General features: G+C 32.9%; 3 protein-coding genes across 8 annotated transcripts in view; 1 reads left to right on the top strand and 2 right to left on the bottom strand.

Moving 5' to 3' along the window:
• The window catches only part of LOC126693218 (cytochrome P450 81E8-like), a 60262-nt gene extending 56492 nt beyond the window's left edge, over window positions 1–3770 (top strand). For 2 of the 5 annotated variants that reach the window (XM_050389128.1, XM_050389123.1), the window contains exons 2-3: window positions 652–1029; window positions 2906–3770. In XM_050389128.1, the coding sequence (XP_050245085.1) occupies window positions 652–1029; window positions 2906–3532 (1005 nt within the window). In that variant the 3' untranslated portion in view covers window positions 3533–3770. The remainder of the gene's footprint in view (window positions 1–651; window positions 1030–2905) is intronic. The other 3 variants (XM_050389124.1, XM_050389127.1, XR_007645236.1) reach the window with 2 other exon arrangements.
• A 4042-nt stretch (window positions 3771–7812) lies between these two features.
• On the bottom strand, window positions 7813–19014 carry LOC126693223 (probable protein S-acyltransferase 4). 2 transcript variants are annotated; one of them, XM_050389132.1, is made up of 6 exons: window positions 18504–19013; window positions 14016–14204; window positions 12720–13028; window positions 10524–10745; window positions 8819–9399; window positions 7813–8210 (listed from the first exon to the last, which is right to left on the bottom strand). In XM_050389132.1, the coding sequence occupies exons 1-5, from the start codon at window positions 18555–18557 to the stop codon at window positions 8821–8823; spliced, it is 1353 nt and encodes a 450-aa protein (XP_050245089.1). In that variant the 5' UTR covers window positions 18558–19013; the 3' UTR covers window positions 7813–8210; window positions 8819–8820. The 2 variants fall into 2 exon arrangements, with proteins under 2 accessions (XP_050245089.1, XP_050245090.1); XM_050389133.1 differs by lacking the exon at window positions 14016–14204 and having other exon boundaries at window positions 18504–19014.
• A 6372-nt stretch (window positions 19015–25386) lies between these two features.
• LOC126691295 (uncharacterized) lies at window positions 25387–25846 on the bottom strand. Its single transcript, XM_050386347.1, has 2 exons — window positions 25670–25846; window positions 25387–25578 (listed from the first exon to the last, which is right to left on the bottom strand). Exons 1-2 carry the CDS (start codon window positions 25844–25846, stop codon window positions 25387–25389), a joined length of 369 nt encoding a protein of 122 aa, XP_050242304.1.
• Window positions 25847–26972: the final 1126 nt, after the last annotated feature.

Here is a 26972-nt window from a genome sequence, read left to right on the forward strand (position 1 = left end):
AATATATATATAGGACCAGGACTTAGTAGTAAGGAGTAGTTAAGCTTAAGTCAAATTCTTGCCAAATTGCAGCCCTCATATATCCATATAATCTTCCAACAGATTGTCACAAAGCATCATATCAAAAACAACAAATCAAACACGGAAGACATGTTGCTATACTCATCCCTCTCTCTTCTTCTCCTCCTTGCAGTAGCTTTCAAGTTCTTGCTCCAAACAAGAACAAAACACAAACACCTCCCACCAAGCCCACCTTCTCTACCAATTCTAGGCCATCTCCATCTCATTAAGAAACCATTCCATCGTACTTTCCACCGCTTTTCTCAAAAATATGGTAACATCTTCTCTCTAAAATTTGGGTCCCAATTTGTGGTCATTGTATCATCCCCATCTGCAGTTGAAGAATGCTTTACCAAGAACGACATCATTTTAGCCAACCGTCCTCGCTTCCTAGCCACCAAGCACATTGGCTACAACCACACCACCGTGGGAGCAGCTTCTTATGGAGACCATTGGCGCAACCTTCGCCGCATCAGTGCCTTAGAAATCTTCTCAACAAATCGTCTTAACATGTTTCTAGGAATCCGAAGAGATGAAGTCAAGCACTTGCTACACAAGTTGTCACGAAACTCGTGCCAAGGTTTTGTTAAGGTAGAATTGAAATCAATGTTCTCAGAGCTGACATTTAACATCATAATGAGAATGGTGGCAGGAAAGAGATACTACGGGGAGGACGTGAAAGACGAAGAAGAAGCAAGGAAATTCAGGGGGATAATGAAAGAGCTAGCAGGGTTAGGAGGGGCCTCAAATCCACAAGAGTTTGTGCCCTTGTTGCGGTGGATTGATCATGGGGGTTTGGAGAAAAGATTGATGAAACTGGCCAACAAGACAGATGCATTCTTGCAAGGTCTTATTGATGAGAAGAGGAGTAAGGAAGTGAAGGGGAACACTATGATCGATCATCTTCTTTTTTTGCAAAAATCACAGCCTGAATACTACACGGATCAAATTATCAAAGGGCTTATACTGGTATGTGTAGGTCATTTCTCTTTACTTCTTCTTATTCTTCTTTTTTTGGTTGGAACTTGGAACTAGATGCTAATTAAAAAGCTGATAACATCAATACTCAAGATTGTAAAGACGATGAAAATATATATTGGAAATTCGGTAATCAAATAACCAAATCTGACCCAGTTGTTTATTTGACAAGTTAGAATAAACACGCATGGGCGGCTCCACTTGAAGCCTAGGGGTTCAAATGAACCCCCTGAATTGGCCAAAAAAAAAAACTATTATATATCATTTTAAATTTTTTTATTTGACCCTCTAAAATAAAAATTTGAACACCTGAACTCAAATTTTTTAAAAACTCAACTAAAATAAACTTGAATATGATACTCTTAACAATATCTTGGTCTTTTTAAACACACACACATAAACCCAATAACAAACTAATTTGATCAAAATCTGGAAAAAAATAAAAAGTCCAACAACAAAAGTAGAAATTTGTCAATCTCAAAGTTAAAAAAAAAAAAAAAAAAAAAAAAAACCATGTTAAATCTTAAAAATTTTGAAAAAATCAATCAAATAAGAGATCTATGTATGAATAATTGCTTGGCTATGTACGTTGAAAGAGATGTAGATCATAGGATTGATAATAAAAATATTGTGCAATGATTTTAAAATATGAAACCTTATGTATTTGGTTTTTTGTGTTTTTTTTTTTTTTTTTTTTTTTTTTTTTGGTGTGATGTCAATATATTCAAGTTCTTTTTTGTTTTAAATTTTCTATAATTTATATTTTTTATTGACCCCCTTAGAAAATAATCCTAGAGCCGCCACTAAATTAATATGAATTTGAAGTCAACCGCAAGTCAACCTTGTAGTCTTGATTTCTAAGCAGGAAGTCGTTTATGTAATTATATTCTTCTCACAATTTCTGTATTTTTTTTTAGAATAGGATTCTCTTGCAAGGTTGAGATCTTGAGACTGTAATTTTATATACAACAGTATAGAGAGTTATAAGTCATTTACAAAATAAAATTTTGTGCTGCTCATTCATCTTTAATCATATCATATTAATTATTTTATTTTTTATTGTTCTTTTCACAAATATAAATTTTGAGTTTTACCATCTAGAGGTAAGCTAAAGTCGGGGTAAGTAGTCTCTTGTCTAGTGCTCTTCCACATGCACTAGACAAAACACCAGGCCAATACCTATTACCCTACTTGTGCTATCTAGCATGACTATCTATTGCATTGGAGCCTACTTGATTGTGTTGATGACTCGATAGTGATGTAGAAATTTAGAAAGAACCCCAACAATATCTCAACCCTTTGATTCAGTGATATTTTATTAGGATATCCTTTGTCAGAATACCAGTAATCAATTCGTAAAAATAAATATTAGCTATCAATCCATTTTTACTTCAAAATTCTTGGCGTGATTTTATGAATCTCTATAATAAATATTAGCTATCAATAAAATTCTGGTCATGATTTTACCTCTCGAAATTTCGGAATTTAGAATTTACATCCTGAAGTTAGGGAGTATTTGGATTTTACACCCTGATGTTTCAAAATTTGGATTTTACACCCCAAAGTTTAGGGGTGTTTGAATTTTACATCCTAAATTCTAAAACTTTAGGGTATAAAATCTAAACACCCACAAACTTTAGGGAGTAAAATCCAAACACCACTAAATTTTAAGGGGTAAAATCCACATTTTAAAACGTTAGGATGTAAAATCCAAATGCTCCCAAATTTTAGAAGGTAAAATCCAAATTCTGTAATTTCAAAGTGTAAAATCTAAATACACTCAAATTTTAGGGGTGTAATTTGCAATTTTTCCCTACTTTTAAACCTTGTCGTGATTTTAAGCACTTATTGAATGTAAAATAAGCAGGTCTTGTTAGATGCCGGGACTGACACATCGGCAGTGACATTAGAGTGGGCAATGTCCAATTTGCTCAATCATTCTCAAGTGTTGAAGAAGGCTAGAGCTGAGTTGGATAATCAAATTGGACAAGAAAAATTAATCAATGAACTAGATGTCTCTAAATTGCACTATCTACAAAATATAATCTTGGAGACTCTTAGATTGTATCCTGCAGCCCCATTGCTTGTACCCCACATGTCCTCTGAAGATTGTACCATTGGAGGACATGATATTCCACGTGAGACAATGTTATTGGTTAATGCGTGGGCCATACATAGAGACCCTAATATATGGGATGATGCAACTAGTTTTAAGCCTGAGAGATTTGAAAGTGGAGAGAGTAATGTAAACAAGTTAATACCATTTGGACTGGGAAGGAGGGCTTGTCCCGGGGCAAGCCTTGCCCAACGTACAGTGGGTTTGACATTGGGGTCATTAATTCAATGCTTTGAGTGGGAAAGGATTAGTAAAGAAGAAGTTGACATGGTTGAAGGTAATGGGTTCATCATGCCCAAAGCTGTGGCATTAGAAGCCATGTGCAGAGCACGCCCAATTATAGCTAAGGTTCTTTCTATGTCTGAGGATGAGTTTTGAACAATGTTCTTAAGGTTTGCAAGAATAGCCTAGCTATATTTGTAGAGATTACTTTAATATTAGTTACTTAGTAAACGTTATTGTAACAAGTATATTGCTAGCTAGTATTTATATTGTATTATTGTATTCCTACATTTTTAACTTTTTTTCTCTTTTTAGCTTTCCCTATATAATAATTTGTATTAACTTTATAGTTTATAGGCATAAGGAAGAAGAAAGGTTTTGGAAGATTAGCATATTTGCTTTCCTACTATTTTATGTGATATTATGGTTTACAGTTGTTAATTTAATAGAGTATTCAAATAAAAAAATTTGGGAAATGATGTCATTTAATTGATTTTTTATGGGATACTAGTTAGGGCTTGTACTTACTTGCCGTGCAATAAGAGTAGTGATTAAGGTCAATTCTAAATTTTATTTATATCACAAAACAAAAATATAAATCATTTCATTTTTTAAAGTACATAGAGATTTACATTAATCAAAAGAGATACTAATTTTAAGAATTTTGATAATTATGTCATAAATAGTTAATCTTATTCGTATAAGAATTTTGATCACACACAAAGTTAGGGTAGCTGTTTAACATATAAATATCTATTTTATTATAATAGTTTTTTAGTACCTATTTGCTAAAGGCAATATATCCACTCAATAAAAACTTCTAAGAATGATAATGAATATTATCATCTTTCAACAATAAGCAACTGAGTTTTGCTAAAAATAAATAAATAAATAACAAAATGCATGTGTCATCGAATCTTCCATTATATAATATATAAGTCTAGAAAATTTAAATCTAGAAAATCAATATTCTTTAGATAACAAATAAAACACCTTATATTATTATTTCAACTTTCCAAGCATTACTACCATATCTAAAACTCAAAATACGTGAAGAAAACTTTTGGGATGTTAAAATTTGGTAGGAGTATTTTAGACATTATACAATAAAATATTTTAAGAATCATAAGTTTTCATTAGGGTTTAATTGAGAGAATCACAATATGACATATTTGCTCTTTTCCAAAATATTAAGGGAAAATTTGCTTGATTTCAAAATTAAAGGAGGAATTTTTAACTACCCTAAACATAAAGGATGAAAAGTGTTTTTATCATAAGTTTTTTCTTCTTCCTTTTTGTTTAAAACTATGTGTTTTTACTTAAAATGGTGCATAAAGAAAAAAAAAATACAAAAAATTCAACTCAAGAAAATTGTATGAAAACAATGAATTTTAACTCAACGACATGACTAAACCAAAAAAAAAATTAATAGAAACACAACCAAATGGCACAACATTTTCAATAATACCTTTATAATTTTGTAATATTTTGTTTTGACTTATAAAGAATTGATAGCTTAGCAATTTTGAAAAAATTATGATGACAACAAGATGTCTTAAAGTTTTTTCTTGTGATAAAGAAATTGATAGCTCAGTTTTTTCTTTCTTTATTCTTTTTTTTAAACTTTTTTTGTTTTTTGTCTTTTCTTATAATTTTCATTCATTTTTTCTTTCATCTTCTTGTGGCTTGTTCTTTTTTCTTTTTTCTTTTTTTTAAATTGTGTTCTCTTTTTTTTCTTTTTTTTAAAAAATTGTGTCCATACACAATTTTCAAATAAAAAAATGTGTTACTTTTGTTTTATTTAATAGGGATATAATTGTAAATTTATACCAAATTCATTTCCCACCTAACAAATGAGTTTTCTATCCTCCCACTTTTCTATCCTCCCAACCAAACACAAATGAGAGAAAATTAAATCTCTTCTATCTTCCCATTTTTCTATTCATTCCTCATTTTCAATCCTCCAACTTTTCCACTCCTCCAACCATACGGACTCTAAAGCTTTTTAACATTAGGTAGCTTTGTTTAATTTTTTATGTTGTCATGTTTACATGATTAGAGTATAATAGTGGTACGTTTGAATACTCAATGTAAATAATAATATCTTACTAATGGAATTTTATTATGATATTTAGCTATTATATCTAGAAATCAATTAATTATATATATATTAATAATGAATAAAATATCTTGTGTATTGCAAGAGGTATACACTAGTTTAATAATCATGTTAAAACCCTTAGTTCTATCATTACTTGTTTATTAAGTAGGTTGATATGATAGTATGATGCTACCCACTTAACATGTTTAATAATTAGTTCATGTTGGGTTCACATAGACACTACTCATTTCAACTCATTTAATAAATATATTGTTAACTATTTACTTCAACCCACTAAAATAATATGACCCAAAATATTTAGCATATTTTTAAATTTGCAAGCACATAAATTCTTCATAAATTCTTCATAAATTCTATTTCATAATAATATTATCAATTAAATACTAATAGTATATAATATAAAAGTTCTTATTTTTAAATCAATGAAGTTCTAGTGTTCCACCCAAATTTGAAAATACACTAAGAATAATAAAATGAAATGAGAGTATTTCTTTATTTTTGGTAAAAGGGTTTTGGGTCGTTTTTCAAAAGTACCAATAAATTGAGCCTATCACCTTGGGTTCAAAATTAGGGTAATCAAGCCCACAACTCACTCTAATATCACATAGAGGCCAGTAGTACATAGCATGTCAAGACAAAAGCTCATAATGAAAACAAAGGGGATGTTTATTAAGTATTGAACAAATGATACAAATAATTGACTTCAATTCTACATAACAAAATGGGCAAATGATACAAATAATTGTCTTCAATTCTACATATAAAAATAATAATAAAAAAGGGAAGATTTTTTTTAGAAAAAATGGGGAGATTAAGGGAGGCGATGAAAGAGAGGGAAATAACTCTACTTGTGCCACTAGACACACAAACACTATATTTTTAAGTTGTTGTATTTGCTTTAAGCCAAACTAGTGAATATGGGAGTAGAATTGATTGTTATAAGTTGATCCCTTCTTGCCTCATTCTTTGGGGTTTATAATAGATTAAGAAAGACCTTATTATACATCTCTCCATAAGAACCTGCTTTTGATTGTTGGATTTTAGAAAAAAAAAAAAAAAAAAATGGCAACCTTGAGTTTTGTTCTTGGTTAGATAATAGGATCAACTACTTTAATGATTATTTTGGGCAAACTTTTGACCAATCCGGCGTTTTGAGCTTTTTGAAAGGAAACGACGGGAAATTATTGTATACTCCCAGAGTACCATAAATACGTACTCCCTCCTCTCACATGAATGATGGGTCTCACTATTCATGTGAGAATGGGGAATACGCATTAATGATACTCCAGGAGTACCTAATAATTTTCCAGGAAACAACCCCTTTAGAAACTTGCTAAATTTGTGGGATGTGGCCGGAATACCTTAAATGCAGCCAACCTATTTGCAGAATACCTTTACTGCAACCAATGTTTTTTTTTTTTTTTTTTTTTTTTTTTTTTTTTTTGTGTTTATGGACAGAGAGTGGACCTTCAACTTCTACAAGTGTTCCAAGTTTAGGTTCATGAATAAGCCCAAATAAATCCATTGTTTACCCTCCAAACCACACTCCTTCATTTCCCCCATTGAAAATACATGAACTTTGGTTACATATAAAAATAAAAATTATATGAGTAGAGATAATGGCCCCATAAATAATTTGGGCTTTTCTTTGTGTGAGCTTGTAGGAAATTCCCAAAAATGGGACTTAAATTTCCATGAAAATTTTATCAATATGACTATTAGTTTTTTTTTTTTTAACTAATAATTTGGAGACCCAAATTTTTTTTTTTTTTTTAATGAATTTTGAGCTAAAAGTTTCCTTGTATTGTAGTGCTCGTTAGTGCAAAAAGTGATTTCTAGATTCCTATCCTTCTCCCATATTTGGTTTTGATTTCAAATGAACCCAAGCCCTAAACTGCTAGTCTCTAAAGTTTTCAAGGGTAAATATTTCCCCAACACAGGCATCTTCTTCTCAGCAGAAATAAACCCAAAACTACCTGGGTGTGGAGAAACAGAAACCTACTAGAAAGAACATAGAAACTATCACTAACAGAGCCATTCACAACATGATCCTTGATACAATACGTCCATGGCAAGCCTCACTACAAATCCTAGAACTAAAGATATCACAGCTACAAGGACCTATACAGCCCCACACATCATTCTCAAACTCTAAGTGGTGGTTTTTAGATTCTAATTTTTTTTTTTTTTTTCCTCAAACACCAAGTAACCTTTTGAGATTTCATTGTCCTTATCACTGAGTCCTTACGAATGGACAAAACGAATTTTGCACCTTGCACCTTGCACCTTATAAATACAATACAAGTCAATCCAGTTTATCAGAAAAGATGAATTCCAGCTATACACAAGTCTAGCCAAATACAAGTTTTGAGTCATTGAAGGGACAGACAAAAAAAGTAGAGGAAAATCCTACAACAGAATCTATAGATCATTATACACTTTGTGACGTTAATTTGTTCCACATTTCCGTATTATCTTGAACAGTGACATATACAGGTTATAACAGTATGGATCTGAACTTTATAATGAATAGATGAAAAGGCATATAAACAATTTTCTCTGCTTTCCAGCATAAAAATTACATCCCTGAGCTTGTATTCAACCTCTATATCTGGAAAGTCACGGCCCCTCACAAGCAATGAACTACTGCAACTTGAGAAACAAGAAATCCGTTTTATCTGCACCAAGATGTACAAGCCATAGAAGAACGTCCTGCACCCAAATCTGGTGTTACCACTAATGATAATTCACTTCAATAATTAAAGGAAAAAAAAAAGGAATTAGATAATAGCAAAGTCCATTTCATAAATGAAGGTACTTCAAATAAGCTAACCCAGTAATTTTTCTTTTATTTTTTTTTTTGGGTTTGGTGTTTTGGGGGGTGGAGGGTTAAGTACTCTACACTACAGAATTTTTTTTATTAAAAAAATTAAAAATCAATACCGTAGCGGCATTTTTGAAGGTGTGAATAACTTTATACAGGCTAATGAAATTATAGTGCATCTTGCCCCAGATATAAAATGTTCAACTTTAATTGACATATCGTGGCAAGGTGGTTTGCACAAGGCAATGACACATGCCATTTATTAAAAATTAAAGAAACCAATATAATATATCAAAGTTTGTCCATGCATCTGCACTTCGATTGGAAGCTAACCATCAATGAGCTTTCTTTAACACCAAAATTGGCTAGATTTAAGCTATGAGACACTGCATTATCATATCTTTCTTCCTAATTTCAAATATTTAATCAAAATGTACTAGTTTTAGTGTCCAAAACAATAGAAGCATTGCTGGAAGGAAAAGAAGCAAGGAAACACCTTTATGCCTGAAAAACTGGAGCTGCGGTTTGGTGCGAGTTATTTGCGTCATCAGTTCCCTCAACTGCTTTTGTTTCATTGACAGACATGGAGCTCTGATCAGATTCCCCAACACCATCTCCAGTAGAGGATCTTTGAATAGATCTTGCTCCATCTCCAAAAGATGAGCTTTGCATCCCATCTTGACCAATGGAGCTTGGAACAGATTCTTTTGGTTCTTGCTCAACAGACAATAATGAGTCAAAAGCAGGTGTTCTTTCTTCCTCTGTACTCTTTATATTATCCACCAAGTCATCATAGTCCAAATTCCGCAATATTTCTGGAAGTGAGAAACCACTGCCCTCTGCATGCTTAGTTCCCATTTCAATGTCAATTTTCTCCTTTGAGCTTATAAAAGATTCCCCATTGTTTGGAGTCACAGATGTTACCACCATATGTTCTTGCTCCCTAACAAATGATCGGAATCTATTCTTTGAAGGGGGGATCTTAGAGAAAAAAACCTCTTTGAGGTTTCCCATCATTCCCTTGTTATATGGATTCTCCTTCTTATCATATCGGTAGCGGAAGTTCTCATAAGTTGTCTGAATCAAAACAAATATAACATGGGGTTGAATACTTATTCAAGATATATGATCCGTTACATCGGGAGGAAAGCCATTAAAAAAGACAGGAAAGAAGAAGATACATGAGGCAGTTTGCATGTGCAAAAGAAAACAAAGACATTAGACAAGCACATGGTAGTGAAAATGTCTATTAAAAGTCAGGTCATGGTCCCATTAGTAGCCTAGACCCATTCACACCATGGCAATCAGACAGAATAAACATGATAAATCTCATAAATTAATTGGCTTGCAATACTTCTTTTTTTGGAGAGTTTTTTTTTTGGGGGGGGGGGAAGGACATGGAGACCCTATTGGAGTGTGACCACAGTAGCCTCTGCTCATTAAGGAAGTAATGTCTAAGCAACCTAGAAAATAAGGGGTCAGTATGCTCTCCCTAGGTCCCAATAGCATCAAATGGCAGTCATCTTCAGTGAACCAACATCATGCCTCCAACGGTTTGAACTCAGGACATTGACCCAAACCAAACCATATGAGATTAGGGCCCGTTTGGTACGTGTGTTTAAACAACACTTTTCAGTTTTTTTGGAAATACGTGTGGGTGAAAAAGTGTGTAGAAATACGTGTAATATTATTTAAAAACTGAAAAACATGTGTTTAAGTTTATGTACCAAACAGGCCATAAGCCTTTGCCACTTGGCTTCCCACCCTTGGTGGTGGCTTGCAATAATGTTACTATTTTAAAAACCAAGTATACACTTTTAAGCAATTTCCTGAGTGCAATAAAAGTATACATGAATTTCCACAATAGATAGCTCTGATAATGTATTCCAGAACATCATTTTTTTCTTTTCTTTAGATAAGTCAAAACATATAATGTGATGTAATTTATAGAAGCTACTAAATTTGTGCAGTCAGATAATAATACAAAAAAGCTTTGAGCACTCCTTTCAAAACCTGAACATGATATTAAATAAACAGACCTTTAGAGAAGCTATAATCTAACCTGTTAATAAATCTACTTACGCCCTATACATAAGGCATATTCATAACTACATTAGCATAATTGAGACATAATGAAGCACTCTGAGTAAAATATACAGCATAAATCATTCATTTATATGTATTTTGAGTAATAAGATTACCTGGTTTGTGCAAATCAGATAGAAATGGAAAACTGTAAGGCCACCAACAAACCAGACGGCTATGAAGCAGTACACTACGAGAAAATCCGATGGGATGTCATGCGACACAGCATTCCAAAAACGGCCTTTCTTTTGAAGAATGTTGGTCAAAGAAAATGCAAACACATAAATGCACAAGATGGTTGAAGTTGATATGAACATGAAGAAGAACCGATAGTTACGCTGCAAGCAGATTAACATGTACTTCTACTGTTAGATCCAATAATATATTATTAAATAATTTGAGTAGCATTTGCACACCAAATAGATTTTAAAAGAATCCATTTCCTAAGCCATATCATCTAAATTAAATACAGCATCTTTATTATATAAATGGTTCTTATCGCTTAAAAAGTCATACTAGGATTAAGGATTATTGTAAAGATTCCTTCTGTACAAACCATGATACATACTGGTTACTATCCCAAAAAATTGATAAATACTAGTCACATAATTATTTTTTTTTTTTTTTTTTTTTTTTTTTTGATAAGTAATAAAAATTCATTGATATCAAAAAGAGAAAGACACCCAAGTACACTGGGGGTATACAGGGGAGAACAAATCAAAAACGAACATTACAAAAATCAAGAAAATCCAAAATAGAAGAAAACTGATGGTTTCTCCACATAGAGAACCAATCAAGTAAGGTTCTAAAGAAAAGAAGCTTGAGATCGGGCATGGAACGCTCATTGTCTTCAAAACACCTACTATTTCTCTCCTTCCAAATACACCACATAATTATTAAAAGAAAATTAAGAGTGTTGCTGCCTTAAAATTGGGCATTCACTGTTTCCTTGCATTATAATCATGGCTGCATGTGTGTGCTCTTCACAAGGATACTAATTGGTGAAATTCTTGGTTGGTACCCAAGACAAATGCCACAAGGCTATTGCTCAAAAATAGCATGGCCCGTGACAGTCAGTATAAAATAACTCACTGAGGTAGCCTCAGCATTGACAGGAAACAATGTCTGAAGAGGAGCAATCCTCTAACAAAAAGCAATTGGAGGGGGTCGAGGTGCAATTGTCCCAAACAACGAGACATCATATTGTGTAATCTATAACTCAAAGGTACTAACACTTTAAGATTCACTCATATCGTACCAAAAACGTGGGCATTTAAATGATGTCAATATCAGGGCACAGCCGATCTTTTTCAATTGCTAATTAGAGTCATTCCCAGAAAATACTTTCAAACACCTTATGTATGAAAAAGAAATTCCAGAAATTCAACAGTTTTTCTAGAAAAAGGACCAAAATAATCCAGTAATTAATTAGTGCAAGAGAATTTATCAGAATTTCTGAGATCCCCATGCTTTTAACTGTAAAGCAGAGGCATCCATACAGAAGCAATGCAAAACTCAAAATGTAAATATTCCAGGATTGACTTCCAATCCATCTGTTAACAATATGTGCTGCATGTTCTGGTCACTTAAAGTAGAGTTATAAAAGATTCCACAGTTTCAGAAAAATTGAAAATATACCATAGAGTACAGCAACAAAAGTCAGTAAATCAGACTGCACAGATTTTTTAGTAATTCAAAATACATGACAAAATAGAAAACAAAATAGTAATTTACAGAGAAAGCAGCATGGTTGGTAGATTATTACTTCACTAAATTATTTCATTGTCATTATCTCTTCTTTTTTTGCCTGTTTTTATGCAATTTTATCTTTCTACAAGCAACATTAACAAAACTAATATTGAGTGGGTTTAGTAGGGTTTGCCTTTTCCAGATTTAATTAGGACAAGCTTGGGGTAGAATTCCTAACTCTAATCAGGTTTCGAAAGAGTTCAGGATATAGAATGTCTAACAAAGTTTGGTTTGGGAAGACTTTCCTTGTCTCAGATTCAACCCATTGCATTCCTATTGATTAGATGTAGCAGCTCTTCTAATTACTTCAGTTGAATTGCCCAGAGATTAAAATCTACATGGAAAATTCTCTTTCTTTACTTGGTAAAACCCTAATCATGAATTTATATATATAGAGAGAGAGAGAGAGCCAGAAAATTTTCTTTAAGAATAGTTGGATCTCCATTCAGTTTGTTGATGGGTTTACCATAAGTAATATAAATTCAAATTATATTCTTAAAGCTTTTCTTCTCTTTCTCTCTCTCTCTTTTCAACAAGTCTGCAAGTAGAAAAATGAAACTTACTAATCCAATGCATTGCCCAACCCATGGACAGTGATGATCAAATCTCTGGACACAATTGTTGCAGATGGAACAATGAGAAGTACGAGGCGGGCGATAGAGCATACAAGTGTCACAGTACTTCACTTTTACTGAGTGACCATTCACCATCACATCTTTTGTCCGGGGTAGTTTCAAGTGAGGTGTTCTCCCACTAACCCACTCCATCGATGGGGTAGTTACATTAAATGCTTCATCTGATTCAGGAGGGCTTAAATTTCTAGGGACTATTCCAGGATCTCTACTAGAGGTCAAGAAGAGAAATGATAAATCCTGCAGAAAGTTTATAGGGGTTATTGATATTGTAAGTTCAAGAAGAAGCAGTTATTGTAAGTGTCAAGAAAAAGGCATGAAGGAACAATTCTGGGGGAAATTCAAATAACATATGGAAATGCAACCATTGAATCTTGATTTTACTAGAGTCTAATGGAGAAGGTCCATAGTTTGGAATACCCTAAAGACAAAGGTAACGTGTACCTCATGGTAATTTCCATAAATTTGAAAAGTTAAACATCAGAGTAATCTTCTGAAATCCAAAAACAATTGATCATGCACATACAGCACAAAAGATTAAATACTACTAAAACAAAATAGACTTGTCCCAAAAGCGAATTGGCCATTTGTGTGTGAGGAACCAAACCTTGACACCAAGGTCCATAGCCACATTTTATAGTCATCTTTTAGCTACTTGCCCACCTCTCTCCATTGGATATTTTCTTTGGAGCAAGGCTTGGCCATGCCACTAAAACAATAAAAAAATACACAAAAATCTTCCAACTTTTTTATTTAGGCTTGGAGGGTAGAACAAAACTGAGTCATTACATTTCCATGTAGTGTTTGACTACACATTTTTTTATCTTCTTTCAAATTCATGTGGTACCTTACTTCCCTAATATTCTTTGTTCATTCACTGCGTCTTTCACATGTGGGTTCACATAAAAAATGCATGCATGAAATTTTTTTGCAACGTCCAATTAGTGAGGATGGAGTCCACAACAACACAGGACTGGGGCTTAGCAGTTAGCACATGCATAGTTTTCAAAATGAGAAATGTTATGTCCACAACATTTTCACAACAAATCCTAAGTGACAGGTTGTTACTAGTTGTTATTGTAGAGGCAAAAAAATAATCTCAGTGGTAGGTTCAAATTTGAATCAATAACAACTAACCACCTATGATTTGTTGTGAAAATGTTGTGGATGTAACACTTCTCTTTCAAAATAGTCATCACTAGATAGACATAAAACAGAAAAACTTACCAAAACAGTGATGAATAAACCCACAATCAATACAAAATACCAAAGAAGGCTATCGTTGTTCTCCATATCCATGATTTTAAGACAAATCTTTATAGAAAAAGTAATTGCAGGGACGGCAATAAGGAGTGTGGACAGAAACAGAGATGCCACATCAGGCCCAAAGATTAATCTCCCACCACAGAAAAATTTCTGTAAAGCCAAGAAAAGAGACCATCAGCGTGAGTATGCCATACTACTTCTCAATCTTCAGTTATATTGCAACAGTACCACATGTATTTAAACAGCTGGCTTCTTTATCAACCAAAAGACAAAACTTCAAAGACAGCAAAGCTATAAATATTATATATATTAAGTAAAAGTAAATAAACAAGAACACTTTTACTCACTAAAGAGACTGCAAAAATCTAAAATTCTAAGCACCCATTCTAGTCACAAGAAACTATCTTAGTGAAAGGAGAGTAATGTATGTAATGCATCAAATTTGCTGATTACCAGGGGGCAGGGGGGTGGGGGCATAAAATCTATAGGCTCAAGAAAAGATTAATAAAAATCTAAACTTTTACTATTTCAACCATCCAACATGACTGTGAGAGAGAAATTGTGCACGAAATCATCATTTATCTATAATCATTACTCCCTCCATCCAACTTGTTTTACCACCTTACAAAATCTAACCTCTTAATGAATTATCTTTGAAATAAAAAGTTGCCAATTTCCAAAATTTCCCTCCTTAATTTATACTCAAATAAAGCAATTGGAAAAGAAGCATTGACTTCTTAATAAAGGAAAAGGTAAGTAAAAAAAGTTATGAAAATTGGTTCTTTTGACTCGTCAAAGTGAACACTTTAGGACATCCCGAAATCGAATATTGGACAAACAAAATAAGACATATGCTTTAATCTTCATCATTGTTATCTGCTGGGAAGACGACAAGAACTCATAAAATTGAAAAAGACAAAGACTATTTTCTTCATCATTGTTATTTGCTGAGAAGATGACATGACCTTGTAAAATTCAAAGTAACTCAATAAGCCTAGATGCAACTGATTAGGATTTAAGGTTCTCGTGTACACCCAACCCCCCCCCCCCCCCAAACGCGCACACACACACACACAAGCACAAAATAACCATTGCATTAGTTTCTTTCTCTTCTACCTACTGGTCAGTCAAGATAATTGGTATAACAGTACGAGAGAAAGAGAGAGAGAGGAATGGCTTATAAGTTTTCCCTACCTGTAGACAATGCATGCATACACAAAAGAACCATTACAATAGTTTTTTTCTCTATCTACTGATCAATCAACATAATTGAGATAACAGTAGAAAAGAAAGGAGAGAGAGAGCAAATAATGAAAAACATGATCATTATGGTAAATTCAGACCCCCTGATGGATAATTAGCTTGCAATACATGGCTGATAATTATTCATACATGAAAAGATACATTGTATAAATAAAAAAGATGAACATCTAAAGAACTTCATCCAATTGCCAATCCAACAAGCAAAACTAGCAATCATCAATAAAATAATGAAATGACGACAGGAAGGGATAAAAAATATGTAAATGAGTGGAACTTAAATGCGAATAATATAAGGAAAATTACACTTTATCATCCTAAACTATATTCCAGATTATACTATGCATCCTAAACTTTTCAAATGCACGTTTTGCACTTTAAACTATGACCCCAGTTACACTTTACACCCCAAAGTTAAGTTTGCTGATGACTTGAAAGGAAATCCAAAGTTTATGGTGCAAAGTGTAATCAAGAGTATAGTTTAGGGTAATAAAGTGTAATTTCTTTTTTGTTTTTAAGGGATTGAGGGGCAATTGGGTCTTTTCACATGATGTCATACTTTTCCATCCAAGTTAATGACAAATTTAACTTTTTTTTTTCATAAGTAAGAAAAAATATTATTGAAGAAGGAAAAGCATGAAAAATACCCAACGTTCATGATAGTGAACAGAGAGATAAAGGAAGAAAAAAGAAACAAACAGACACTAAGCTATTCTAAGGGACAAAAAAAAAAATTCATAAGTGTAGAATAATCCGAGAGACCCCAACATTGAGACCAATCAAATAGTGTCCATTGGTATAAATCTAACAACTAAGCCAGAGATTTCCCAATATCCTCAAAAGAATGCCAATTTTGTTCGATCTAAATAGTCCACATTAAACATCCTAGAACCAAATTCCAAATATCAGAATTATGTTTCCCAAGCCAATGATACCAACAAAAAAATAAGTCTGCAACTGAACCTGGCATGACCCAATCAATCCCAAACAACCGAAGCATATACATCCACAAAGAATGAGCTACCGAACAGGAAATCAGCAAATGATCCACATATTCCTAATTACAACAACAATTCACCAAAGTGTGACCACGGAGCATAAGATTATCCAAAGTTAGAATATGGCCATGAGCTGCTGTCCACATAAAGAATGCCACCCTTTTAGGAAACTTTACTTTCCAAATGCCCTTCCAAGGAAAGTAGAAAGAGTTACATTTCAAATCTTATGATAGAAAGACCGAACGTCAAACTTTCCACTTCCATTGAGGCTCCAACAAAGCTTGTCACTACCTCCATCCCTAGGAATCTGAGTTTCAATGAAGTGAAGAAGGGAGTAGGAAGCCGCTAACTCCCAATCATAAAATTCCCTATAAAATCTTAAACTCCATATGCTATCATTATCACTAACTGGAGGACTTAACACTTCAGAAATATAAGCTTCCTTATTGGCTAGACACAAATAACTAAGGATTAAGAGTTTTAAGAGAATTTTTCCTAGTCCACTTATCATGCCAAAAAAGAATGCGAGAACCATCCCCCACCACAAAAGACAAATGCTTAGAAAAATTTTCCCACCCTTTACTAACACTTCACCATAAACCACAACTATGAGCCCTTCTACAAACTCTAGTGCTCCACCCCCTTCCCCTCCCCATATTTCATGGCTATGACCCTCTGCCACAAATGAGTAGTTTCGTGGCCATACCTCCAAAGCCATTTCCCTAAAAAAGCCTGATTAAACGACACCAAATTTCAAATTCCCAAACCACCCAACTCGCACAATAAGCAAACCTTTTCCCAAGCCACCAAGGGGTATTTAAAGCACTTAACTAAGGAACCCCACAAAAAAATTCTCTAAATACATTCTAATCTCATTACCACAACTTTAGGAACAGTAAAAAGGAAAAGGTAATAAGTAGGAAGGCTTGAAAGGGTACTTTCCAACAAAGTGAGCCTGCCACCCTTTGACAAATAAAGCCGTTTCCAACCTGAAAGCATCTTCTCCATCCTCTCTAGAATCGGATTCCAGATAGAGGTTGTCTTATACAAGATACCCAATGGCACTCCGAAATAAATCATAGGCAACCTGCCCACCTTGCATTGAAGAATATTAGCCAAAGTTTGAATAAAGCCTTTTCCCCATATTCACCTTCAAACTAGTAAAGGCTTGAAAACAAGTCAAAGCCATCCTAATGGATAGCAACTACTCCGTAGAAGCATCGTAGAAAAGAATGGTGTCATCAGCAAATATAATATGAGAAATACGATACCAGTAGAATTAATAGGTCCCACATGAAAACCCTGAATGAGACCACCTGCCTCAATTTTCTTCAGAATCCGATTTAAAACCTCCATGATCAAAAGAAAAAGAAGGGGAGACAACAGATCACCTTGTCTTAGGCCTCTAGAGCTACCAAAGAAACCAACAAGAGATCCATTAATCAAAATTGAGAAGCGGACAATAGTGACACAAACCTTTAACCATCTCCTCCATCAACCCCTAAAGCCCATCCTCTCTAACAAATAGAACAAAGTGTCTCAACTTACATGATCATAGACTTTTTTGATGTCTAACTTACAGACCAACCTTGGAGTCTGACACTTCAGTTTACTATCTAGGCATTCATTAGCAATAAGCATTGAATCTAAAATCTGTCTACCACCAACAAAAGAATTTTGTGACTCCAAAATGAGTTTATCCAGCACCGTCCTCACCTGGTTTAGTTCGCTTCAATTAAAAATTTAACCTCTTTTCCTCACACTTTTAGTAGTGTGGTATGATGATATAAAATCCAAAAGAATACTAAACTAACTGAATAGACCCGCAAAAGAAAACTCCCACAATCAGCTTTGATTCTTTCATTTTTGTTGTCTCTAATCACATTAGTAGAGCTTCCTAACTAGTGCAATTGTACAATTTCCAGTTATTGATAATAGAGGATCAATCATCACGATCAAAAAAATAGCAATAGACATATCTAAAATCAAATAATCACCAACCAAACAATGAACAATAGTGGACCCCAATACAAAGAAAATACAATTGGTGAAGTTGTCACGATTTTATTATAGTCATTCAAAAGAGAAAAGAAAATTTAAGAAACCCAATTCAGTTGATGAACTGAAAATTAGCATAACATGAAGAGCAAAACCAATTGACATAGACATAGAGAGAGGCAGAGAAACTCACATTACTTCCCTTCCAAACTTTGTACAGCCGTCTGGGTTTATCATTCGGGTCCATACTGATACTAAGAAGAAGAAAAACCCAGAACCCAGATTAGAATTTCTAATCAAAACCAAACCAGAACCCTCTCTTATCACAACCCCACTTTCTACTCCTCACTATCCAATGCATATATCACACCAAAACCCACAAAAATCTTCACACAAAACCAGAAAAATTCCCATCATTTGGGTACACAATGCATGTGAGAGTGAACTGGAAGTTGAAAAATCCAGGTGAGAGAGAGAGAGAGAAAAGAGGTTGTTGGATCAAAAGAAAAACCAGCTGCCTCTCTGCTCTCCCCAAAAGCTTCTAATTTTTGTTTTCTCAGATCGATTATACCAACAAAGAAAGATGCTATCTTTCTGTCTATCTCTCTCTCTCTCTCTCTCTCTCTAAAAACTGTTTTGGCTATTTCTTTCTTTCTTTTCTTCCAAAAAGCTGGCAGCAATGAGTTGGGGGGCGGATGCTTCAATTTCTCGCGGATTTTACGTGCGTTTTAGACATATACATATTTTATTACCTTATTTTATACGACAATAAACAATGTCAAATGTTTATTAATATATATATATATATATATTTTGTCATCAAAAAATAATATTTTATCAAAAAATGTTTTTTTAATTATTATTTTGTTAAATATGCGACATGTATAAGATTTTTTATTTTTTTTTTTTTTTTTTTTTTTAGAGAATGTCATGTGTAAGAGTTGGTCTAAGGAACTTTACCAAACGTGCTGTCACGGCCAATACTTATTGTTGAATTTGTCTGAAGTGTGTCTTTGTTTTTCTTATCTTTCTTCCATTTTTGGTATTGTTTTCTTTGTGTTTTAAGCTTGTAGTTATCCTTGCTTTTATCTTATGTATGTATAACATGTTTGTATTGGCTCTCATGAAATATTATAGACTTGTGTCTTTTAAAATTTTTTTTTTTTTTTTTTTAAAAAAAAGTAGATTTGAGGCTCATTTGGTGTTTCTTCTTCTATTTCATGTGAACAAATAAATCGGTGCATCTCTTTCGTATTTATTATTGAAAAGACAAATAGGTTTCACCAAATCTTCAAATACCCATTTATTAAATTTGTAAATTTCTACTTTCTTTTTCTTTTTCTTTTTCTTTTTTTTTTTTTTTTTTGTGTAATTTGGTTCTCTCTCTTGCTTGACTTTAATGTAAATGCACGTTTTCATTTTCCACCGAACCGCACCCATATTATTGGCTCTACCAATAAGACTTGGGTTTTAGGAGAGAAGAAGTCCATGTACTCTACAAATATATATATATATATATATATATATATATGTCTTGTCTGTGTGTGTTGGGGGGGGGGGGGGGGGGGGGGGATTTATAATCTTCAAATTTCAAGCTTGATAGCTCTGCCTTTTAATTATTTCATTACCTTATTTTAGGTGGTTGCATCAAATTACAATAATCTTTTATATTAAGAAAGAACAATTTATTTCTCAAAAAACAAAAACAATTTATTTATTCATGTCAAAAGACTCAAAACTATTGAGTTATCACTTCTTCATTGATGTGAATTGGCGTGTTATTGCAAGGAATTTTGATCATACGGCTAACCAATGCTATCTCACCAAAGTTAGAAAAAGAAATCAACGTGCATAATTAGGAAGAGTTAGACACTTGTTGGAGACTTGTATATATGCACATATGCGTATTCCAAATTCTATTTCACCTTGGAAAAGCAAGAAACGTAAAAGTAGAAAATTTTCGTTAAAGAAAAAAGAAGTAGAAATATAATTAATCCCGAAAAAAGAGCACATCACCAATTTCCAGGATTTTTATTTTTTATTTTTTTAGCATTAAGAAGTTAATAACTTGATAAGCATGTAAATTTCGGAAATATTGATGCCCTTCTACCATCTATAATCTATTTCGGTGAACAGTGACAATTTTATTTTAAACACACAACTTATTTTTGGATAGAAATTCCATAAACTCCATCTTATCTTCTTATGAGTTGTCACTCCTAAGTACTAATCTATGACTACAACATATGCTGTTATGCAAGGAATTTATCAAGGTTCATGGTTATGGTAGCCATGGATTGAAGGTACCATTCAAGTTAGCATAAATTTTCTGGTTTGTGCATAATTTGTTTTTATTTTTATTTTTTCGTATACTAATAAAATATAAAAGAAAAGAATAAAAAAAATTATTTGCAATGTAAATACTAAATTGTCTATCATAGTGAATAAAAATGCTTCCGATAAAACCAATGAAGTCTTTAATATTATGAATAATCCGTTAGTTAATTCTCTTTTTTAAGATTTTCTCAATAAAAAAATAAAATTTAAAAAAAAAATCTCTTTTTTAAGATCACTGTCGAGTACTTTTTTTAAGGGGGGGGGGGGGGGGGGGGGGTTATGAATCCTTAAAAAAAATTCACGAATATATATACTACCAAAAAAAGAATTAAAGTCTTGGGGGATGTGTAGTTCCACCCTAGTCACCTCAATTTAGGAGGTCTCACAAATCATAATTTTACTCATCATCTATATATATATATATATATATATATATATATATATAAAACCGAAACCTTTGAAACTCTCACAATTTTCCACATCATCATTTTAATTTAAAAAAATTTTAATTTTTAAAACTAAATAGTTAGAGAGTCCTAACAAGAGTCTCTTTTATATATATATATATATATATATATATATATATAAGAGACAAAATCTTTGAAAATCCTAAAGCAATCTCCTCTGTTCGTCTCTACTAAAAAAGAAAACCCTAAACTTCAATTTCTTTGGTACGCTTGCTATTGCTTTTTCTCTTTTTTGTGAATTAGTTTTTTTTTGCTTTTGTTTTGTATGGAGTAGTACTTTACAATATATAGTATAACTACAAGTATTGTAATAAGTTTGCTAACTTTTTGTGTGGTTCAAAAATGCTATATTCTATATTATTTTAGATTATATAACCTTAAGCTTTACCTTATGGAGACGTATGTACAAGTTTTCAATTCCTTTTGTGTGGATATTTTCTCGCAGCTGTGGAGTAAGGTATATGCACTATATGTTATCTTATATTTTCTATTATGGTGTCATGTTTCTTTGTTTATTAATTAAAGATTCTGTTGGAAGCCTATATTATTTGCACCTTCAAAGTGTTCGACAATGTTTGAACCAAATTTTTCATCAATTAGGAAGAATTGGATAAAAAAAACTTAGAAAAGCTTTCCATCCTTACTGAAATTGTCTCGCAATAATGACTTTTTTTTTTTTGTTTTGTTTTTATAATTTGTAGGTTCTGAATGTTTTGATTTTTAATTTTATTGTCTTTTGAAAGTTTGACCATCTAAATTTTTGGGTTCAATTTTTTGTAATATTTGAAACAGTTTAGCAAATTTCAACTGTTATAACTATGGATTATTCTCTTGAAGGTAACCTATCTTTCTCTTATATTTCTCTATTTGGTAGTCATATATATTTTGTTTTGTTTCAATAATTTCTAGGCAGTGCCAGTAAATTTTCTGATTTTTTTCCCCTTTCAAACGTTTTAACATCAGAACTTTTTAGTTATTTTTTTTCAATATCTAAATTTGGCTTATTCATCAAATTGTAACTCAAAAAGATAGGAGCAATTCACGCAATAGTATAGCTTCATAATCAATTTAAAATTTTATAAAATTATTTTAGTCTATTATAAATAGGTAAGTTCCCGTGCGTTGCACGGGTTTCCGACTAGTTATTCAAATTTATATTTTAATTGATTTTGAAATCTATCATATATATATATATATATATATATAAACATTTTATTAGAATCTTATCCACTTATATTTTCTTTAAATGGTAGAAAATATATTTTTATATACAAGAATATGTAGGAGGCAAAATTTTAAGCCAATTATAAAATGTCACATCAAAATTTAGAGGCAAATTCTAAATTAATGTAATTAAATTAATTAAATTAGATGATGACATGTGTCATCCAAATTGACATCACATTGACATATCAAAATTTGCCACGTGTCATTTGGCCCACAAGATAAAGATAAGTTTCATATTCAAAATTTATGGATAATTATCTTTACTAAAATAAATAAAATAAAATAAAATAAATTTTCTATTTAAAATTGATAGATAATTATCTTTATTAAAATAAATTAAATAGAGATAATTATTTATCTTTGTTGATTATTATCTTTATCAAAATAGATAAATTGAGATAATTATCTCTAAGAAGAATTTAGGCCAATTAAGAGTCTACTACATCTTTTCAAGCATATTAATTCAAAGTGGAGTTTATCCTCTGAAATCACTATAAATAAAGGACATCTCCTCTCATTTTGAAGACGAAGTTTCCAAGAGGTCCAAGCTCTAGACAAATTCTGTCTCAAGAATCTTTGAAGAACTTGAAGAATATTTAAGGAACTTAAAGAACATTCGATGGGCTTGAAGAATTTGAAGGACAATAAATCTCTAATAAGCTCAAAGTTAGAGATTTATTGTGAAAACCGATCAATCCATCTTCCAACTAAAATCAAGAAGATTTCTTGTTCGAGTCAAGTTCAAAAAAGATAGACTCAAAGGGTATTCTTTTGTAAAAGAATTGAAATAGAGATTGTACTCATTATTCATCAATACAAATTTATATTTGCAAACTATATTTCTTTTCAAATGTTTGATTTTCTGCAATTGAGAAATTTTGTGTTTATAGTACAATTATAATAAATGCTTAAAATTCATATTTTATTAAAATTTACTATTTTTTTAGAAGATTATTTAGTAGATTCCAGTTATCTCAACTAATAAGATCTCTTATTATTAAATAAGAGATTTTGGGTGGATGCTACTACCACAAATAATTGGCATCTTAACTTGATGATAAAGAATTATTATTATAGAGTTCATAGATTAAAATTCTACGGTATATTTATATATAACATTTGAAAGTAGGCGTAAATACACTTTTAGTCTCTACATTTTGACTTTTTTCTATTTTGTTCCCTATATTTTAATTTTACCACTTTTAGTCCCTAAACCAATTAACGCGTGACATTTAAGTCCTTTCCGTCACCCAACTAACTGGGAAAGCTAAAGTGGCTAACGGAGAAATAAAATAATGATATTTTTTTACACGTGGCCTAACCCACTTCGACACATGGCTTTCCCACCCCAAACCCAATCACGTGAGCCATTCACCAACCAATCTGGCACACAGGTAAAGAAAAATCCTCAAATCAAACTTGAATCCCTAAATCTGCCTCTGTTGAACAACCTCTCTCTCAAACCACCATCATCATCAACCATCTCTCAAAACCACCATCTCTGTCAATCTTTGTCACTTGATACCCACACTTTTCAAATAGTGGAGAAAATGAAAGCTGGGAGACCTCTGTCTTTTTGAAAAGGTCTTCTCTCTCTTCTCTGTGCCCTTATTTATAGCTTTACAATATGCTTGTTGGCTTTTTCCTAGTAGGGGCCACAATGTTTTTGTATATTTTGGCTTTTTGACTGTTTGTTGGTCCTTGTTTGCATGTTTGTTTGTGGTTTACATTGTGGTCCATGTGTTCTCCGTGTGCTCCTGTTGAAGAGAGTTATTGTATGAGGGTTTTTTGTGTAATTCAAGTGTTGATAACTATGCATATGTTTCTTTTAGTATGACAAAACTATTGAAGTAAGTGTTGTATTGTTACTTAAATATTTGATTAAGTGTTGTGATCACCTAATACTTTATTAAGTATTGTGTTGTCTGCATGCAGAATGGAATATTTTGTTAGGTATGAGTGTTGTTTTGTTAAATAATATATATTTTGTTCTAAATAATATATATTTTGTTCTGTAACTAGCATTGTTTAATTGGTTTTGGGGTTATGTTGCATGCAGAATGGATGAGCTATTTAGTATATCTGTGCATCATGGTGGCCATTTTACTAAGAATGGCCGAAAATATGTGGGAGGTGCAGTAGATGTAGTTGATTATTATGACCCTGAAAGGTGGTCCAAGGTTGAGATAGAGAGTATATGTAGGGACTTTGGGTACACATCTGTTAGCAGGCTGTGGTATAAAATGCCTGGAGTGGACCAAGAACTGGCAGACTTCCATTTGATTGTTGATGATAGTGATGCCATGTACCTGACAGAATTAGTGAGGGGTTATGAAGATATTCATGTATATGTAGAGCACCCAATACATGACCCTATATTAGTTGGTGAAGGACAGGATGTTGGTGAGGGTGTGCAGCCATTGGCATTGAAGCAAGACTTTACAGGTTATTATGACAATGATGATAGTAGTTATAGTGATGGCAGTGAACATGATGACCATGATGTGGATGATTTTTACAGTTTTTATGTTAGTGATGGCATGTATGCTAATGATCAAACTTTTAACAATGAGGATGAACTTGAGGTTAATGCTAATGTTCCTATTGAGGTGGCTGCTTCTCTAGTGGGTTCAAGGAGAGTAGGTAAAGAACCTATCATTGAGCACCCACCTGAGGAGAGAATGGATTGTTATTAATATTTTACCATTGAAAAACATAGTTAGAAAACATTGACCAACCAAAACACAGAGAGAACTTCACACTGCTAGTCTAGTCATCAAGAAACAAGGGTATTTGTTTCATTCCAGGAATGGTACCCAAAAAAAAAAAAAAAAAAAACCAGAAGGTGTTTTCATGCTAACTACCTAACCAAACACACTGCCAGCCCTATGCATTAGTAATTACAGGATATTAAAACTCCCCCATCTATGTAACATGCTAACCAAACATACACTTCCACCACCCACCTAACCAAACATAAACACTTCCACACTTCTCACTTGTTGCCTGACCAAACTTCCACTGCCTATCTAACTACGCATACAATTACAAAGACAAATCCCACATATCACCAATAAGAATGCCAAAGCCACAGTGTAAAAACTTCTCTCTCTTGTAGCATCTTGCAACCTCGGCCTCTAGTCTGATAATCTGTTGCCTTTGCTTTGGGATGAGCACCTTATCACGTTCACATATCTCATCATCAAGCCATTGGAAGTATTTACACTTACGTCCAACCTGAAATGCAAACCAAGCACTTAATAATGAAACACAAGAAAATTGAAAAATAAACTTCCACCACCAAAGAAGAATTTAAACAAAAAAAAACTGAACCCCAGTAAAACAAAATACTCAAATTGAAATACCCAGTAGTTTGGACAACCATAAACCTTCTGCCAGGGTTGTCTACTGTCCACGAAATGACTAACACTGGTTTTTCAGCACAGTAGCACCTCAATGGAGCTCTCCTCCTCAAGCTTGAACTGGTTGAAGAGCTTGCTTCCATCTGATCAGGTACTTCAAAATGGTTGAAGATCTTGAGAGATGGTTGATGATGATGGTGGCTTCAAGTGGCAGAGATGGTTTGAGAGAAAGGCTAATGGTTCAAGAGAGACAGAGAGGCTAATCTAGGGATTCAAGTCTGATTTGGGGATTTTTCTTTACCTATGCACCAAATTGGTTGGTGAGTGCCTCACGTGACATACACGTGACTGGGTTTGGGGTGAGAAAGCCACGTGTCGAAGTGAGTCAGGCCACATGTAAAAAAATATCATTATTTTATTTCTCTGTTAGCCACTTCAGCTTTCCCCGTTAGTTGGATGACAGAAAGAACTTAAATGTCACGTGTTAATTGATTTAGGGACTAAAAGTGGTAAAATTAAAATGCAGGGACCAAAATGAAAAAAAAAAAATCAAAGTGTAGGGAATAAAAGTGCATTTACAACTTAAAAATATTTAGCTTCTAATGCTTGTGTGTAAAATGATTACACGTGTCTGGAAGACACACATCAAGTGAGAATTCCCTTTACTTATTTTTTGAACAGAAAAGTTTCAAAATTTAAGTCACAAGATGAAGAAAAAAAATTTTATTTATTTTTTTAATACCAGCCCGGGTGTGGTTTTGAAGAAAATTCCACGAAAAGAAGAAGAGGGTGTACGTGACCAAGGAAGTTGTTGACGCATTCAGAGCCTTTCCCTTAATGCTTGTTCAAATTCGAAGGAAATTAATATGCATTTATAAAATTGCCCCTACCTAAACAAAGGATAGATGAACGACAGATAAATTTTTTTTTACGACAGCTAATTACCACAAAGAAAAACAACGTGTGAACTACAATAAAAATTTGTAGCGGTTCATTGTAACAGAGATGCGAATGGATTGGATTTAGTGGCTTTCAAACTTTGAGTCTTTTTGTATTAGGATTCTCCCCTTTAGTTTCAAATCACACAAAGAATCAATTTCTTGGAAAATATTTGGATTTCCAGCTAAGCCCTATTCCCTCCTTTGTAGGAACTGGACTTTCTTACAAAAAATTGGATATCCATCTTCTTATGCATCGAAAAAGCTATATTTTTGATAGACTAACAATTTTTGCCCATCCCTCTTTGTCCTTTAACTAATAGAAATAATT

The sequence above is a fragment of the Quercus robur genome, chromosome 7 (genome assembly GCF_932294415.1).
Source record: "Quercus robur chromosome 7, dhQueRobu3.1, whole genome shotgun sequence".
In the NCBI taxonomy this organism is placed as follows: domain Eukaryota; kingdom Viridiplantae; phylum Streptophyta; class Magnoliopsida; order Fagales; family Fagaceae; genus Quercus; species Quercus robur.

Excerpts from the sequence above, each read along its gene's own strand:
- LOC126693223 (XM_050389132.1), bottom strand. The coding sequence starts at position 18,557 with ATGGACCCGAATGATAAACCCAGACGGCTGTACAAAGTTTGGAAGGGA. Across the intron at positions 10,746-12,719 it reads TTGGGCAATGCATTGGATTA|CGTAACTATCGGTTCTTCTT; the intron begins GTAAGTTTCATT and ends ATCTGCTTGCAG. Across the intron at positions 9,400-10,523 it reads ATCTGATTTGCACAAACCAG|ACAACTTATGAGAACTTCCG; the intron begins GTAATCTTATTA and ends GTTTTGATTCAG.
- LOC126691295 (XM_050386347.1), bottom strand. The coding sequence starts at position 25,846 with ATGGAAGCAAGCTCTTCAACCAGTTCAAGCTTGAGGAGGAGAGCTCCA. Across the intron at positions 25,579-25,669 it reads TTTTGTTTTACTGGGGTTCA|GTTGGACGTAAGTGTAAATA; the intron begins GTTTTTTTTTGT and ends TTTGCATTTCAG.